Here is a 19,660-nt window from a genome sequence, read left to right as displayed (position 1 = left end):
CCAATTATTTTATATTTATATCATATTTAAATTATTATATAATAATTATATATTCACTCAGGGGAGCGGTCACATTCCTAAAAATATAAAATTACCATATATTTTATATTTTATGCATTTTCTATTAAAAATATGTTTTTACCCCGAAATTTTATAAGTTCAATTTACTAAAATTTTATAAGTTCAAATTCGCCCTCCTAACTTAAAATATTGCTTTGTCCATATATTCATATTCTTTATATAATTATTGTGAATTACCATCCATAACTTATTAAATGATCTCAATAGTAAAATGAAATATTATTCTTCTAAAAATTCAGATTTAAACAATTTTGTCCATGTGTATAGACAATATCAATAACTAAGAAAAATTATAAATAAATATAACACAAATTCGACCAGGGGGGTGAGGACATCACCCCTGAAAATATAAAATTATCATATATTTTAATTTTTTCTATTTTCACTCTGGAATTTTAATTTGCCCCTCTAAGTTTAAGTTGCCCCTAAAAAAACATAAAATCCTACATCCCTACCTACTTGGACAATCTCCTTCAAGATCCCAGACTGATGCTTGCCTGGCCTTAAGTAAAAGCATAATACAATCATGAAGAAGAAAATGCCAACTGAAATCTGTTAAAAATTTCAGGAAAAGATTGTATAATGTATACAACTAGTAAAACAGAGATCAAAAGCTATAAATACATCATAACATGCATGGGTTATCCACCCACCATACACTTCAGCCCCTCTTCTTTTTCTTTTGTCCCACTTTTCTTTCCTGTTAGAATAGATTCATGGCAGGAGCTGCTCCAGCAGCAATGGTTGAGTTGACAATCATTAGGTTATTCAAACGAAGGGCGAAAATCGAAGTACTCAATTTACAGCATATCATGTTTGCTCTTTGAAATTCCTATCCTAAAATCAGTTGGGGCTTTTAGAGTGACAAAGTGAAGTCCCACCAATGAAACGATCGTGAGTAAACAAATAAGACCACACAGGACGCAAGTACAGGACGGATGAGATGGAGGAGCGGAGGGGGAATCTGGAGTTCACTAAACTAATGGATCTTACTCGATCCCACCATAGTAAAGCCCTCTTTAAGAGAATTACAGCTCGAATCTTTTCGAACTAAACACGAATCAAGAACTTAAAGACATCACTCAATGAAATGATTCCTTCTACTCGCTTGCTGCATGCCTCCACAATCACAAGTCTCCTAGCCCCTGTGAGAATACAAGCAACAATGCAGTATAGAGTAGGGCGCATTGGAGAAACAGACGAAAGGGAAGATTTCTTTTTGAATTAATCACACGCGAATAAAGAGAATGGATGAAAAGGATACCGGAATTTGCCAACTGCTCCATCACTTTGTGCAAAGTATCGGATCGTAGACACATCTGACATCTTTGTCCGTTGAAAGAATTTGCATCTTGACACATTTGTAAGGCCTGCAAGATCATTTTCGCTAGTAAGCAAAGCTCTTTTTTTAGTTGCATTTAAGCAAACAGGCAACGCTGCATGCGTTAACGACGTTTTTCAATTACCTGATGAATACTCATTTCATCAAGACGAATTGTGTGTAGGCTTTATCCTTCGCTAAAGTCGTTATATCACTGTCAAGCAAACAATCAGAGGACAACTTTTTTTAACATGCGTTAATTAATTTGGCATCCAGCAGTTTCTTCTTTTATAATTTTCATCCCCACTTGAAAAAAGAAACAGATTACCTCCGTGAATATATGTCAAGCAATGAGTCATTCCCATCCACTATCGGTATCGAACTTACATCGGCTGCAAAAGGTGTTATCTAGTAAGATGATTAACAAAAAATAAGAAAGGAAAAAGCGTGTAGAGAAAGAACGGGAAAAGAGACGGACCAATAAGTACGAACAGTGACGGATAACTCTAACGGCATTAATGCATTTCCCTCAAAAAAGAACATAAAGAAAAAGGAGGAAAGAATGCTTCAAAAACCAAAGGAATTAGTAATGATGCAATACCTATTCTCGATATCTACAATAACCTTACTTCATATCAGTAGTCAAATACTAACATATAAGCGCTCACCAAAAAGCTAAGCAACAAGCTCGACATGCAACGAAATATGTAGAAGCAAAACATAACATTTTTTATTCAATATCATACGAACAAGTTCTTTAAAATATATTCTCTTCTATTTGCCAATATTATACAAACTTCAGCAGCAGCTTAAAACCTTAATCTCAAAGGCCATAGGTTACCTTGAACTAACAATGATAAGGCAGCACCAAGAGAGGCATTTGGCCGCAGCATTGCAGTGGCCGACCATTTGACTCCCCAATTTTTGGTACCCAAGTACCCAAGGGAATTGAACAAATTGGCTGTTGAAGAACGGGCAAGGAACTAGAAGAATGTTTGAAATGTCGGCATATACCTGAAAATTAGGCTCTAGTTAGAAATAACTCATGTAGCCTAAACAAACAAGTGAAAAATCAAGTACCTTAAGATAATAGCAGAGGAAAAAAGCTTACATTTCAGAACTTCAGACAGAGTAGCAAGATTTAGCAGTTGTGGAAACGAACCATCCTGTGATGAATGAATGATGGGAACCACAGCTACCTTACTTTTCAAAATCCTTAGAGCAACATCCTTCAAAGTATCGTAAGGCCCAGCCTGCATAAAATGATACAAAATGTTACATATTGATGCAAAAGTAACCGAACCTTCTAAAAGTTAGGTCTAATTTCACTGGAGTCCAGTTTTCATCAAATATTAGCAAAAGTATTCAACCTACAACAATATTACCTTAAACAAACATGTGTGAGTCGATATATGATAAACAGAAGTACAATGAGGATTCATTAGATACATGAGCTATGAAAGAAAGGCTCCAAGAGCTTAAAAATAGGTAATTCATTATAATAAATTTTGTGAGAAACATCAAGATTGAATAACCTCAGTATCATGAGAATCCAAATAACCGTCATTCCAAAATCTGGAGCTGTACACTAGGAAAGAAATCACAATCTCTTTTTCGTGAATAGATTCCAGAATATGTAGTAAAGGCAATAGTTAAAGATTGTGAGATCAAAAACAGCACATCCTAATAATTCCAACAGTGACTACCTTATTTTCTAATCAAAAACAGATCCTGGAAATGAAGCACTTACATGAACAAAACGTCTAGGATATGATCTTGCATTGCCATCAATCTGTCTACTAAGATGCACTTTCCCTCTTTCCAAAATGATATTGTGTGTGTTCCTAATTCTTCCTCTGTCAAATTCGAACCATGATTCCCCAACTGTCCTTCAAAGGGTTATACATGTTAAACGCACTCAAGCTACATCATTGCAAATAAGGGGAAAAATATCATGTATTCCACATTTCAAGTAGCACATCTCAGAAAGCTTAAAACACCACTTAAGTACTCCTAAAACTATATGTTACCATAACTACTGGTTTACAGTGAATTGAAATATATGGTTAAACATGGAGGAAAAAGAAAAGATAATTGTACTGTTAGAAAAACATGTATTCATGGTTAAATAACTCTAAACATTTTAAAGCTCAACAATATTTTTAAAATTAAAAACTTCAATTGATTCTCAAAACATTATATACCGCATATGCTCGTATGGGTAACACCTTGTCCATTGTTGTTAGGTGGCTCTCCAGTTTTAAACTCCTACGTCTGACTCTTTTTTTCTCTTGACAATCGTGGCCATCCGCTAAGTTCAGCATAATTAGAAAGATTAGGTTCTAAACTCCTGCTTGTATATTAAATGAAACAGAGGCTCATCTATTTCAAGAAAGTAATTCCCTAACTCATCCATCTCTATATCTCTAAACTGGCCTGGATTAAGTTGCCAAATTCTCCTATCGTAATTAAAGTTTTTTCGGAACTTTATACAGCTAAGCTTTGACATTTGAAGGAAAAACTCAACATTTTTCCCCGAACTCACCTCTCTTAGGATAAGAATAAAGTCCAATGCACTAAGAACTCCAACGAACTGGCCCTTGAATGAATCCCAGAGAGGAGCCACAGGAATTCCCTAAACGTAGCATAAATAAACAAAGATAATATGATATTAGTGAAAAGTGAAACCTCAAGAAATTGCATACAGTAGTAATGAGGAAAATATCTAAACTAAAGGTAAATTATATACACCAACGAAACTGGTGAAGGAAATATTACATCAAAGAAGATGTGGAAAGTCAAAAAAAGGGAGAGAGAAAAGGGAACTGGAAAAACAAAGCAGCACCACATGCACCACGAGGTTAATCTTCTCTCTGGATAAAAACCAGTAAACACTAGCAAAACCTTTATATGTGGTGATTGTGCATGAATTTTCACCTCTGCATGTTTTTTTGAGTTTATAAAAGAGATTCACCTGTTCATGTAGAATATGGAATGCTTGCTTCACTGCTATATTAACATCCAAGGCAATAACCTGCAACAATGGACACACTCAGATAAAACCAACCTCAAGCCACCACCCGCAATAAGTTTCCACATAAACAGATCCAAGAGAAAGGTAACGCATTCAAACCTTGCCTGAGTCCGGAAGCAACTCATATGCAATATGTCTTGACAAGAAAGTGGTTATGCGATGCCGAGAGACCTCCAAATCTGCATCTGAAATAGTTGGAACTGGTTCCTACAAGTTATCCCCATAAAAGACATAAATGCTTATGCATCTAAAATCTAACATAAAACAATAATTTCCAGCCTTATTCATTTAGAAAAAGCACCTCAATACTTGAAAAAAGACCAACAAAACAACTTATTATAAGACTTATGTCAACACCAAAAAAAGATTTAAGTGTTTAAGGAGCACACCGAACTAATAGAAACATCATCAAGGTCCATGTTGGATCTACTTGAGGCCTCGGGACTAAGACTTGGAGAAACTTCATCCAGATCCCCAGCTATATAGACAGTGTTAACCACACCATAATTACCATTTACGAAAGGTTGCCGCTCATCATGTCGCAATTCACCATCAACAAAAAACTTAAACTGCCAGTAAACAGAAATAAAACCAGAAATCAGTTTCAGAGTAAGGAAAGATGTGCATTCCTGAGTGAGGACTACAAGACATCCACATGATACCACAAACAAATTACCAAAGTTAGGAGGAGCTTTGCTTCATGTATTTTCTTACTCCAGGGTTAGTACACAAAATACTTTAAAAGAAAATAAAATAAAATAATTATGAAGTGGTCATATCAGTATACTGACAAAATCTCAATATGAATCATGAAGCAGCAAATGAGTTACTTTGTATTTATAGTTTCACAAGCTTAGTTTACCATCACCAAGATGATCTCCAGGATGCAGGATTTAGGAACTCAACTAGGATCTTATTAATATAACATTAAGTTACTCGCAGCATTTACTTCGATGATTTATCAGTCATATCACAATTACTCAATCCAAGAAGAAATAAAAATTCAGAATAAAAGGCTCTTTACAGGAGAATAGCATTAAATATATTACTTATAAAGGTGCAGCTCTTCTAATATAGAACAGGGTGGAAAGAAGAATATTATATAACCATTGAGAGCGTGCTGAGTGCTTTCCATGCTGAATGCACTTAAGTTATTGGCGACTTGGCAAATTAATAACATATTCGTGTAATATCTCCCTACCCTCCTCCAAAGCCGCAATGGGAAGAAATATTGTCTTTCTATCTCTATTATTAACAGATTAAATAATATTTAGAAGAATAAGAAAAAAATATTGGAAAATTGACCATGAATTTTATCTGAAAATCTACAAAAACATTAACAAAATCAAGAACACCATGTTACATTGTAAATTAGAATTTCAGCTTCTAATTGACTTTTTTCCATCTACCACAGATAATGATAAAAGCTGATTAACCTGATGATATCCAGGACTCAACCTCCAAACTACTTGAAATACAGTGGGGCAACCCTCCATTGGAGACATAGGTATAGGATCTAACCACCTGCACACATAGGATACAATCAATTGCCGTTTCCAACCTAAATTCATGAAAAATCCTTAAAATATACTAAAACTAAAAAACATGTCCAGGAAAAACTGAATTTGAAATTTTTTGGCTCTCACCTAGTAAATGAGCCAATTAGAAACACTCTCTCTCCCCCATAAGGCCACGTGAAGAGCCTCGAAACTCCCCTGTTTTCACGGCCAGTTTCCGGACCAGAAGAAAACATTTTCTCCACAAAGACCAAGCTATGAATCCACCAAAACAATAATTCAACAAATTTCCACTTAACTTTTCGTCCCCCCCTCCCACGAAAGCACTAATATTCAAGCAATTAAAAACACTTGCTAATCTTCACCGAGCTAAACAAGATTGGTAAACATCATAGAATTTTCCCCTTTTTTTTCAAAAAGGACCCTCTACGAATTACAGCAGAGGACCCCCGTAATGGTTACACATCAAAGCTACAAATCAAAACCATACTAAAAAGAAAAGATCACTACAAATAAAAAACATACTAAAAAAAAGATCACCCATTTTTTAATTACAACATAAAAACGTAGCCCTAGAATCTCCAAATAAGAAACTCTCTAAAATTCAACCCCACCTTCAATAACCCTCTACATGTAGCACCACCCAAACCCCAATCAAAACCCTCCAGAAATCAACAAATTCAATCCCAAAAGTCAAAAAAGCGAACTGCTAGCAACGAAACCCCAAAATCTCCGTCGATACCCGAAGTTAAAGCTCTGATCTCACTGAATCAACCCCAAAACCCTAAATCAATGGAGCTTTGAGGAAGCTGACAGAGTGGGGTTTTCAGTAAACAATTTCGACAACCTGAGGAACTAAAAAAAAGGAGAGCTTGAAGGAGGTAAAAGCCTAACTTTGATAGAGAAAGATTAAAGCGTTGGCATTTGGTTGGATCTTCAAGAGAATTTGTGACCTCTCAGCGAAGAATCTGACTATGACTTTTTAAAATATATCTATGAAAATAATCAATAAAAAGAGTTCAGAAGAAGACGAAAACGAACAATACAAATGGTAATTAAAATTATAATAATTGGCTTAAAAAACTTTATGAATATTAAATATTTAGACTTATTGAATAGGAGCTTTTACTTTTATTTGCAAACTATTATTTTTTTCTTAAATTAATTTATACTAAAATTCGAATTTAACACAATTTAATTCAATTCAATCTCAAACATTTTAATAAAAAAACTTTAAATATATTTTTAAAAATATATATTTAAAATAAATAAATAAAGAAAAATTTCCTGACCCCCTCAATTAAAAAAATTATTTATAAAAATATAAAAAATTAACCTCGACTATAATAAATTCCTAGTTTCGCCCATACTCGTAGAAAAATCAATACTCAATTAAAGTGAGATTATCCAAAGTGATAAATCTCAAATGATTGAGTATTAACTTTGATGTGAGTTTAAATAATTTTATTAGTTGTCGAGATTAAAATATTCGTGTTGTCTCCTTTTATGTGAATTCGAATCCTGATAATAAATAATTGAATAAAAATATAAGGTAGTTTATTGTGCGGTGTCTAATCTAAGATTAATTTATAATATTTTTTAATCTAAAAAAGTATACAATATATAATTATTTCGATTATAATAAAAAAATGTTACATTGCAAAAGATCTTAACCTAAAATATTATATGTCTACTCTAAAAAATTACACAATTAATTATAATTCTAATTACAAATAAAAATATTTTGACGGTAATATTTTAAGTTACAATCAGAATAATTATGTAATTTATATAATATGTTATAAATAACATAATAGTGTTGGATCTCAACTTGAAGTATTACCCAAATTACTCTAAAAATAGACTCTTAATAAAAAAATAATAATTATAATTAAGTTATATTTTTTATTATAGTTTAAAATTATCCAAAAAATATCAAGAAATTTAATTAGTGAATAATATGGAACTGTGATCTGATTTGATTGAACGGTGATGAAGTGACGTTCAGGTGAAAAATAGTGGGGGCCCATGAGATCAATAGGCCAATAATATGTGGGGCTACAGACAATAAATTAAAAATCACACTTTCCTCTATTTTTTTATGTGCATTTCGTTTTAATAATTTCAAATTAATCTTTTCCATAAATATTATATTTTCTTTATTAATAAATTTTAAACAATTTGATAATATACGGGTGACTATTAAATTATTGTTCTTACATTTTAATTTGATCAATTGAACCACGTAACTATTAAAATATTTCAGATCACTAATCGTTAAAATTTAATAAAGAAGATTATGTGACAGTTAAAAGTTTTAGTATGATTACGCATTTGGTCCCTTTACTTACAGAAATTATCAATTTGATTCTAATTTTAATTAAATTCAATAAATTTAATTATCTAATTAGATTATGACATGTGTCAGTTTCTAGTTGAATAGGCTAAATTTTAGAATATTGTGTTGGAAATAATAAATTGCTCGAATAATATACTGATGAGATTATTTGTTGTAATGAGATGAATGCTACAATGACACATATATTAATTTTATTTATTTGAAGCCGGAGGACTGAACAATGGGACTAGGAAATTGGATGTTACATGATTTACAGCGTCCGTGGGTATATATATATATATATATATATATATATATATTATTTTTATCTTAAATTAGTGTCGCCCTCTGATTGGAGGAAAATTTATTTAATGAATTAAATAAATTACAAATAAATTTAATCATAGAGACTTACACGTGTCACAAACTAATTAGATAATAAAATTTATTGAATTTAATTAAAATTATAATCAAATTAATACTTTCTGTAAGTAACGGGATCAAATGTGTAATTATACCAAAACATTTAACTAACAGTCGTCTTCTTCATTAAATTTTAACGGCTAGTGGTCTGATTGAAACATTTAAATAGTTGGGTGGTCTGATTGATCAAATTGATCTTTTCCAAAAAAAATAATTTCAAATTAAATTTTAAACAATTTGATACTATAAATATTACTATATTTTCCTATCCATAAATTGAGAGATATTAAACATATAAATATATTTGATTTTATATTTTGTGTTATATGATAATTATATCAATCGAATTAGATTCATTTGTAACTAAAACTTTTGAACGTATTAAATAATTGATTGTATGTCTAATTTATTTATTTATTATTTAAATGATAATTAAAAATGTATGACAACTTTTTTTTGAATTAATCATGGTATCCGACATATTGACCGACTAATCCAGATCGGGTACTGCAGAGGCGAGGGCGACCCTCCCAACCTAATTTACTCCATTCGCAAACATCAGGATTCAAACCCTAACATTGCTTAAGGGACCTAGTGCCTCATCCCACTAGACCAACTGGTTGTTGGTGACAACTTCTTAATCATGCTTATAAAATTAAAATTAAAGGATCCTATCATTAATAAATCAAACAATAATCAGGCCATGCATCAGCAACAATATATTAAAATGTTGGGGTACAAATTTTAAAATCAAAATCAACTATGGTGAATGATTAAGATATTTCCAGTAAAATATTTATACTCAAACAATCTAAAGTAAATATTATAACATCTAAAATGAGGGAAAGAAAGAGATTTTATTTTTTTTTAAAGATTAGAATATGTGCTTTAGTAAAGGGGAAATTATGAAAATGGTCCTCATTCTTTCCCAAATTCAAAGGATGGGGTTGTGAAATATGAACGTTGACAATGGTTTTTTTTGTCCCAATAGGGTAAACAGTTTAATAAATTAGCTCAATGGGGGTATATAGAGGTTTATTTAGGGTGTTACGGTATTTAGTGTAGTGATTTGGAACTTGTTACGCCGATGTGATGAATTTTAATAAAAAAGTATTTTTATTCAAACTTTTTCTCCAATGTGATAAAAATTAATAAAAATATATATTTTATTAGAACTCATCACTTCGTCATGCTGAGTTTTAATAAAAAAATACTTTTTATTAAAACCCATCACATCGAGATAACGAATTCTATAAAAACTATAAAAAAAGATCATATATATCTCAAAATAAACTTCTATTTGCTATATTTTTTAAGTAGTTTTCCATTTCCCTATTGAGCTAAAAAAACCTGTCGACAATTACTATATTTTCTTTGTCAATATATTTATGACAGTTGGTAGAGCGCAAGGCTCTTAACCTTGTGGTCGTGGGATCGAGTCTCATTGAGGGCAATTCATAATGGAGGTCTTCCACGGAAGCTGCTCTCAACCTGGCATTGGGATAGCCTACTACCCTACCTCCCCTTACCCCATTACATATGGGAATAGGGTAAGCTAATTATGCCCTATTTTGGCTCACTTGAGATTTAAGTAATTCGCACGTTAACCGAACTGATATTAGCCCAATTTGTATTTTTGGTCCAATTTTGTGGAAGATTCTCACATTTTCATCTTTGACGAATTTAATCTTTATATTATAATTAAATATTTTAAGTATAATCAATAGGGACCTCGATTCTACTTATTTTATTTATAATATCAAATTTTAAACTCTAAATATTATTTAAGTTTTTTTATGTGGAAGAGGGTGTGTATATCAAGATTTGAATTTTGGTTCTAAGATGCCAATGAAAGAGTTTTTAGCCTTGTTTAGTCCAACCAAACTCACCACCTGACAATGTCTTCGCCCAAATCGACCGACATAAGTCGGTCTTGGGTCCAAAAAGAGGGGTTGTGCCCGCTTCCGATTCACGGAATAAGTAAAATAATGTTAAAAGTAGTGGTATTTCAATTTCACCCGAGAGCTCCCACTTATCCTACACCTCTCAAGTCATTTCACAAAGTCGGACTAGAGTCAAGCAAGCTAAACAGGGGTCTTCTTTCCCCGCTGATTCTGCCAAGCCCATTCCCTTGGTTGTGGTTTCACTGGATAGTAGACAGTGACAGTGAGAATCTCGTTAATCCATTCATACGCGTCACTAATAAGATGAACTTTTACATTTGAAAAGTTTTTTTATAATGGTTGATGAAAACATTTGGGTTATGGCATGTGTTGATGATTCATCCCCTCTGATTTGAGCAGAAAACGGCAGTTGGTAGTTTTATGGAGAAGGCAAAAATAATTGGGCTAAAGATGAGGATGAATAGTCATCAAGAGAAAGATTTAGAGAGGGAACCTAAGAGAGAGAGGATTTCCTTTTCTGATCTTGTGTGATGACTTAAATATTGTCTCTTAGTGCTAGTATCATAGGGACATGGTTTTTATATATAAGTTGACATGTTGATTAGACTTGACTGTCAGTAGATCACGTGGGTCTATCAGTGATCACGTCATTGGGTTATGTCTGACCGAAGGATAAGGAGTTCTAGAGGCTTCGAAGAACTGTTATGGATGTGTAACTCTTGAAAATTAGCAGTGGAGGTGCAACCTAGTGTGACCTACGAATAAAGTCTTTTGCGGAGAAGGTGACAAATAGACGAGGTATTAGATTTGTCCTTCTTGTAAAAGGAAAGTTATAAAGTGACTTGAAATAAGACCTGTAAATAAAATGATAACGTCTTAGATTTGAAGGCTTATGCGGATGATTTAAACTTATATTTGTAGGTTATGATGGGTGAATAATTTTTATTTATGAGGTTCCTTATGATAATCCTTCACCTTGGCTTTTTTGTAATAGGTGTTAGGGTTTTTGTAAAAAAAATAATCTTAATGTAAATTTTATTTTCCTCTATTTTACCTTTTAAATTGAATCGAGTTTGATGTTTTTTATTGTTATCCGTATGCTTTGTTAGTCGAATGAGTTGTAGGTTTTTATTTTCATTCTTAAAGTGTTTAAATCGAAGAATAAATGGAGAGATCTCTATCGCGAAAAATAACGGTATACAGCAGAATCACACCAAAAAATCAGATTGAGACCATAATTTAACGGATAAAGGATAATCGTAACACTAACGGACCGCTATTCCGTTATTTTAATTAAATTGATCTTTATTTAAATCGTTAAACCGATAGACGAGATATTCTTATAATTCACACACATAAAAAGCTTATAATTGCTAGCTTCGTCATATTTCATGTGATGAATCTCCTACGTGTCAAACACTGGCTAGAAAACTCAGGTGTACTCCTTGGTATTAATAATAAAATCCACAGTAATTAAAATTATTTATTTACTGTGCAATTACTAAATTAAAGTGACAAATTCACCAAAGGTTAATCATTTCAACCCTACAAGTCTTCGTAATCATAAATATAATTTAATAACAGGTAACTATGATACCATTTAAGATATATCTTATCATATTTTATATTTCCTCTCTTCAAAAATCGTATCCTTTATCTAATTTTTTTTTAAATATTCTTTTTTAAATCTCTCGACTCTTTCGAAACACGACTCTTTATCCATATCAGAAAAGGTGAACTTCAACCGACTGACCCACCCACCGCCGTTTTCAATCAATCCGACCACCCTAAATCACTTGGTCACATGTTATACACCACAAATAACAACAAACTTTTAGTATTCATCAAAACATGGTACTTCTATAAATGGGTGATTATGCCCCCATGTTATAGTTTGCAGACAAATAGAGTGACAATGAGGTAATCAAACACTAAAACCCTGTTCTCTTCAAACTGTGTTCTGTCGATTCCAAAACATGCAGACGTGCATGAATATGCACCACTTATTTTTCACTACAACAAACAATATTTTAAGCTAAAGAGAGTATATTTGGAGACCACAAAAGGTTATACAAACCCAGATTATCAGGGTAGGGTACGTTGCCAGAAATTTATAGGGATAGTGGGGTGGAGGGGGACCAATAATTGAAATATTCCTATAAATTCTTTACCCAAATTTCATTTTTACTATGCATAAGCATGCACATAGATAAATGTATTAAAGTATATATATATATAAAAGTTTGATGAGACAACTGATATCAAACTCGAGACATTTCAAATTAAAAAATAACGTATATTTTTAAAATATGTATCAACTGTTCAATGATAATCAAATACATATCACGTGAATGATCAATATAATAAAACTCGTTAACCATAAACATATTATATATAATATAAGAGGAAAGTTTGTGGAATATAAAGAGCTACGTGAGTAAGCTTAGGATCAAAAGTTACTAAAAATGGGTGAAGAACAAAATCGATTGCTGCCAATAGCCAACGTGGGTCGGATCATGAAACAAATCCTGCCACCAAGTGCCAAGCTCTCAACCGAGGCAAAACAAAGAATGCAAGAGTGTGCGACCGAGTTCATAAGCTTCGTGACGAGTGAGGCGTCCGACAAGTGCCGGAAGGAGAATCGGAAGACGATGAACGGAGACGACGTGTGTCGGGCGTTGAGTGCTCTCGGGCTCGACAACTATGCTGAGGCCATCGTGAGGTATTTGCATAAGTATAGGGAAGCTGAAAGGGAGAGGGTAATAGCTAGCCGAAACAATCAAACAAACAGCTATGAAGATAAAGATATTGAAGAATCGGATCAAAATGGTCAACCATCTCGACAAGCTGATGAAACTCAAACTCCATTGATGAATATGTCTATATAGTATTCTACTATATATATATATATATATATAAGTATAATACTATATAAATAGGGACCTGGTGCTTGTATGTTTATTTCAATGTAATTGGTTTATTTGAAAAACGTTTTATTCATTTTTTAATGTTTGGTAGGTGAAAAACATAAAGTCAATATAATTTATTTTTTTGGTTAATAGAATTTCCTTTATATTTTATAGAAAATGAATTATGGTTTAATTGTTTGTAAGTCGTTTTTAAATTTTCACTTCAAAATAAAAATATATGATATTATTTTTTACTTTAATATATATAATAAATTATTAATAAAATTAACTTTATTTATTAATTCATAAAATATTAAAGTATTAAATATTTAAAATATATTTATTAATAATTTCCAGAATATAATTTAATATTATAATAATAATTTATTTTAATAGGTAATTAATATAATTAATAATATAACATTCTTATTATAATAAATAATTGATAAAATTTTATTTTAATAAAATATATTAGTCTTAGTATTTTATTCTATAAAATCATAAAAAATATTTTAATATTAATATTGAAATAAATAATATTAAATAAATTATTTTACTATTTAAAAATAATAATTTTAACTATTTTCTAATTAACAATGTTATTTATTGTATTCGATATTTATTATAAATAATTTTAAAAAAAATTATCAATCAGTGGAAAAATGATTATATAACATCATCCAAACACGTAAAATGATTTTCAGAATTTGTTTCCCAGAATATGCAATTCATTTTACGAAAATTATTTTTAGGAACCTATTTTCCAAGAAATAAACAGACCCTAGTAACACAAGCCATTTATTTTTTTCACCGATGGCTAGTTGATCGATCTCTCTAAGCTTTGAACGTTTGAACTAAGATAACTTTTTATCTTTATCTATCTGACTGCAAATAAAGTTGAAACTAGAGATGAACCAAACTCGATTTGATTTAAAAAATTGATTTGATTCAACTCAAAAAAATCTAAATAAAGTTTGAATGATAAAATATGACTCGTAAATTCGATTAACTCAACAAATTTTAACTCAAATCAACTCGAATAATCATCCCCAATTCTTCCCACCCCTAATTCTTCTGTCACTTAAAGTTCATTTTTGACCAAATTGAATCACATACTCCTTTTACACCGTAGAATATATATGTAAGTTGTTCCTATTTTAACAACAAATTTACACTTTTTATAATTTAGTCTCTTAACTTTGTATTTTATTCAATTTAGTTTACATTGTAATCTTTTCACAAATAATTTCTTCTCATCAATTCATTGACTCCTTTATACTATTATCAATACTTTTTTCTCAAAACACATTATTTAAAAAATAAAATTATAAATATATTTTATAATTTTAGATATCATTTGATTTATAAATACTCTTATCAATAGACATAAATTTTTGGATAAAATAAAATGAAATATTTTAACTTTACTCGATCAAATAATTACCCTAATTGAAACTAGATTCTTAGAGGATAAAGTTGAATGTCAAAGTCATGAGATTGTACATAAACAAATTCAAAACATAAACTATTCATAATTCCCCTAAATCAAAGATAATTATACTTGAACATATTCGACTTCCGATCGTAAATCTTCACATTAATTTTTCTTCTTTTTAATTGATGTTCACGTAAAACTTGTGTCTCTTTCGAATTTCTTTTATAAGTCATATCTTCAATATTATTCGTATGTCTATCGAACCTCAAAACTTTCAGAGTTCTTTAGAGTATTCGGAGTTCCTTGAAGTCTCTAAAATTTCATATCCTTCGTCCAATTATAGTCTATTGATAAGATTACTGGTAGGTTCACATGATCTACCGGCTAAATCTACTATATGACGGTTATATATAGTAGACTATCAACCTATAAATAGTCATCATCGTTTTAGGTCAGACACTAATACTTATATAAATCACCATGCAAAGTTAAATAAAAATAGATGATACACATTCTTTCTCTGGATCTCTCTCGATTATTTATCATCTTCTTTAACTCGTCTATTCTTTCTTTCTTCTTCACTAAACGATTTACAACTTTTCATCAGATCCAAAAATGATGAACCGTTAAAACCATTACAATTTCATTTTTCCTATCAACAAAATTTAAATGTCAACCTTCCATATTTTGCTGTTAAATCGTTTCGTGGAGTGCAAGCCATTCAAAATTTTCTTTAATATATTAATAACATGTACACTTTGCAGATGCAACTGTTCGAATTCAAATTCATTTGAAAGAATAACATTTTCTTTTATCGCTGAGATCACTTAATAGGTTCTATATTACAACATTATCATAACAAGTAAAGATAAATATCGTTAAAAAAGATTTATTAATATATTTTTAATGTATAAAGATTCGTGGACCCATTGAGTAGATTTAATGGTAAAGGAAAATAAACCCAAAGTTTTTTTAATTTAATTTAATTGTTTTAACCATTAAAATAAAGGTATAATGTCAAAATTAACCCTTAAAGTTTATCAAAATAGTCATTTGTCCACTATTCTATTGTTTAGAGCATTTTGTTCCCCAAAATTTTATTTTCTATTAAAAATGCCCTAAAATTTTTCAGAATAATCACTTTGTCACTTCTTTCTTTTTTTTTTGCATTTTATCTATCAACGTTTCATTTTAGGTTAAAAGGTTCCTATTGGTATGTTAACTAATGATTTTCATTTATAAAGGGAGCTTTTTGCCTCAAAGTGAAACGTTGGGCGTCAAAATATTTCAAAAATACAAAAGAATAAGGGTCAAAATGATCATTTTGATAAATACTAGGGGGTAATTTTGGTATTCTCACTATTAATTAACTAACGGTCAATCTATATTACTGACGTGGCATTTTTTTCTATATCTAACTGTTGATATCAGATATATTACGTTATTACTTTTAATAGTGTAACACATATCACATCATTAATTTGGATGATGTAACGCATGCCACATCATCAATTGAGCACATATTTGTTATACTATCGATGCCACCAACATTTAATCGGATGGATTATCTACCATATATGATTTCACCACTTTGAAGTTCAACACAAAGTTATTTATCTACTAATACTATCATTCTTGATATTTGTTTCATATACGTCATTGTTAACAAGTGATGCTCCTCTATCAGGACAATCAATCTAACCGACAACGTCATATTCACATATGACATATTATGGATTTTCGAATTTTGTAATCAATGGTGTGATTGTTGACTAATACCTTCGTAATCATTATTCTTCACAAGCCATCAATTATCGTACGAATGGGATGTGAAAATGAGTCAGTAGGCCTGAGGCCTGATCAACACATATTGATACCAACGACGTAAAAGATACTATCGACAATAGTGAAAATAATGGCGATGATGATCCTATTAACAAGCAATTAGTATGGAAAATCTCATGCGTTATTGACAGCCACCACTTTGTAGAACTCAATTTCGTAGAAATAAGATTTTTTTATTTTAGTTTTTATGATAATGTCAATTGTGATATATTAATTTTCTTTATCAATATTGTTTTATCATATTCGATTACAACAAAAATATTAGGGCCCATTTGTTTCACGGAAACAGATTCCGTAAAATGAGTTTCGTAAAATGAATTATATTTCCTGGAAAATATTTTATGGTATTTGGATGTTGTTGTGTAATTCATTTTGTAAATTTTTTAAAAGTTTTTTTATTATAAATATCAAATAAAATGAATAATATTATTTATTAAAAAATAATAATATTTTTAAATATTAAAATACTTTATATTATTTATGTCAATATTATTATTAAATATTATATCTATAATTTTATAAATAAAAATATTACTACTATTATATTTTATGAAAAATATGAAATTATATTAATTAATTATTAAAATGAAAATAATATATTATTATTTATTCAAATAATAATATTATTAAAATATTAAAAAAATTAATATTAAATTAATATATTATTATATTTAAAGAGTATATTAAATATTCAACAATTAAATAATATTAATTTTATTAATAATTTTTATATATTATTAAAAAAAATATTATACATTATATAATATAACTATAACAATAAAATATAATACTATATTATTAACATTTTCAATAAATATAATTTAATAATTAATATTTTTATTAAAATGGTATTAAAATAATATATTAATATTACATATATAAAATAATAATGTTTTGAGTGTTTATGTTTTAAAATGAAAAGTTCGTAAAACGATTTACGAAAAATCAGATGGTAAGTCATTTTCCAAAAAATACAAAGGAAATTCAGTTGACCAGGAAAATTAATTATATTGACTATCTGTTTTTCGCTAACCAAACATAGAAAAATGAAGAAACATTTTCCGAAAAACCAATTACAAGGAAACGAACACCCCCTTAGTGTTGTTGTTGTTGTTATTATTATTATTATTATCATTCAACTTAATTAATTAAAGGATACTTTAAGTTCAAAAATTTCAAGAATTTATGCGTTTTTCAAAAGATACTTGAACAAGAAGAAATATGCAGTTAGGGACTATCGGCATACACATAGTTTCCTTGAACTGTGACCGCCCTGGGAATGATGAACAAATTTGGAAAAATCACCATATTCATCAACTAATAATGGAGAACATGTATCGTTTTACCATTGCATACAAAAACCATTCATGCAAAGTTTGTGACGAATCCACTATTCCGGTCTACATATAGAAGCTTCTACAAATCCCCAACCATCATCAACATCAGGCCCTACCCAATAACCGATTACAGCGATACGAGTCCAAGAACTTGCATTCGGACTACACGGAACATGTTCATCAAAACGCTTCGGCATGGCAGTCGGATAACGCTCGCCATTGGCAGAAAACATGTTTTTGTTTGAGCTGCAGAGGGCCAGAAAACAGGATGCTGCAAAATAGAAATTCATGATACCGGGTTATTATAAGCACACAATCATAAACATAAGGCCAAATGTACAGTTCTCAGCATAGCAGCAATCACAAACACAGTCCCAATAACTGTTCTTGCAAATCAAAATGGTAATTCCGGTGACACCTTTTCTGCCCTTTACCCTTTTTTTCCGCATAGATAGCCGCATGGAACACGAATATATCGAGAGTTAAGCCAGGCCAGACCCCTAAATAGAGGGCAGAGCTCTCCCAATGTCATTTCTTCATCCATATGACTCGAAACCAAGACGGAGCATCGTGCTTCTTTCCACTTGAAACCAGGGGACTATATCAAGAGTTAAGCCAGGCCAGACCCCTAAGTAACTATTTCTTCATCCGCAAGACTCGAAACCAAGACAGAGCATCGAGCTCCTTTCCACTCGAAACCAAGGGACTATATCAAGAGTTAAGCCAGACCAGACCCTTAAATAGAGGTGCAACGCTCCGCAAATACTATTTCTTCATCCATAAGACTCGAAACCAAGACGGAGCATCGAGCTCTTTCCACTCGAAACCAGGTGAAGCTTGTAAAGAACGTAGTATGCATTTTTGAAGTGGGCTAATGATGATGATATGGTGAGAGTACATTAGTGATTGTAGAGAAATTGAACTTTGATCCCATTAAAAGTTAATTTTTAAGGAATCTATCCCCAATCCACATGAAAACCCTGGCACAATGTAAAAGAGCCAAATCCATTGAGCTCAACAAGGGCTCAAGCAAGCTTCAATTCAATACACAGGGCAAATAAATAGAAACAAAAACTAGACACAAATTTAGGTTTCATCACCAATTCAGCTGTGAAAGAGACTGCATTTCTATAGTTAGCCTAACCCCAATATCTGAATTCACTTAATTTTACATACCATGTTCACTACTATTTTAATGGAAAAAGAACCATGTTTTCAAGTTCCTGAAAAATGGGATACGCTGCAAGCTAAAAAGGAAGAAGAAAAACTATAAAATGACCTGTTTTGGTAGTTCTCAAGCCTGGAAATCTGCAGAAAGCTGATTCCTTTGTGTATCAACCCTGAATAAAAAACAATTACACAACAAAGAGAGATATTGGAAGGAAACAAAGGGGGGATATAGGGTTCGAAGGAGGGATTACCTTAAGTGGGTTTTGAAGGGAACAAAGAGGAATCGAGAGGCTTAACGAAACGAAGCACACCATTCAAAAGCTTCTGTTCCAAGAATTAGTTAAGA

The 19,660-nt window shown here is 31.0% G+C and overlaps 1 protein-coding gene, 1 long non-coding RNA gene and 1 pseudogene across 2 annotated transcripts; 1 reads left to right on the top strand and 2 right to left on the bottom strand.

Annotated features, from left to right (window-relative positions):
* Positions 1-646: 646 nt before the first annotated feature.
* Positions 647-6,189, bottom strand: LOC120154926 (annotated as a pseudogene).
* A 6,881-nt stretch (positions 6,190-13,070) lies between these two features.
* On the top strand, positions 13,071-13,506 carry LOC120154822 (nuclear transcription factor Y subunit B-4-like). The gene has a single exon (XM_039166467.1). The coding sequence runs from the start codon at positions 13,084-13,086 to the stop codon at positions 13,504-13,506; it is 423 nt and encodes a 140-aa protein (XP_039022398.1). The 5' UTR covers positions 13,071-13,083.
* A 4,610-nt stretch (positions 13,507-18,116) lies between these two features.
* LOC120154795 lies at positions 18,117-19,660 on the bottom strand. The gene is made up of 3 exons (XR_005518906.1): positions 19,566-19,660; positions 19,424-19,484; positions 18,117-18,415 (listed from the first exon to the last, which is right to left on the bottom strand). It is a non-coding gene; the product is annotated as an uncharacterized LOC120154795 (long non-coding RNA).

The sequence above is a fragment of the Hibiscus syriacus genome, unplaced genomic scaffold (assembly GCF_006381635.1).
Source record: "Hibiscus syriacus cultivar Baekdansim isolate YM2019G1 unplaced genomic scaffold, ASM638163v2 tig00111151_pilon, whole genome shotgun sequence".
Lineage (NCBI taxonomy): Eukaryota > Viridiplantae > Streptophyta > Magnoliopsida > Malvales > Malvaceae > Hibiscus > Hibiscus syriacus.
The sequence above is the reverse complement of the archived record's forward strand: the minus strand, read 5'-3'. Positions and strand labels throughout refer to the sequence as shown.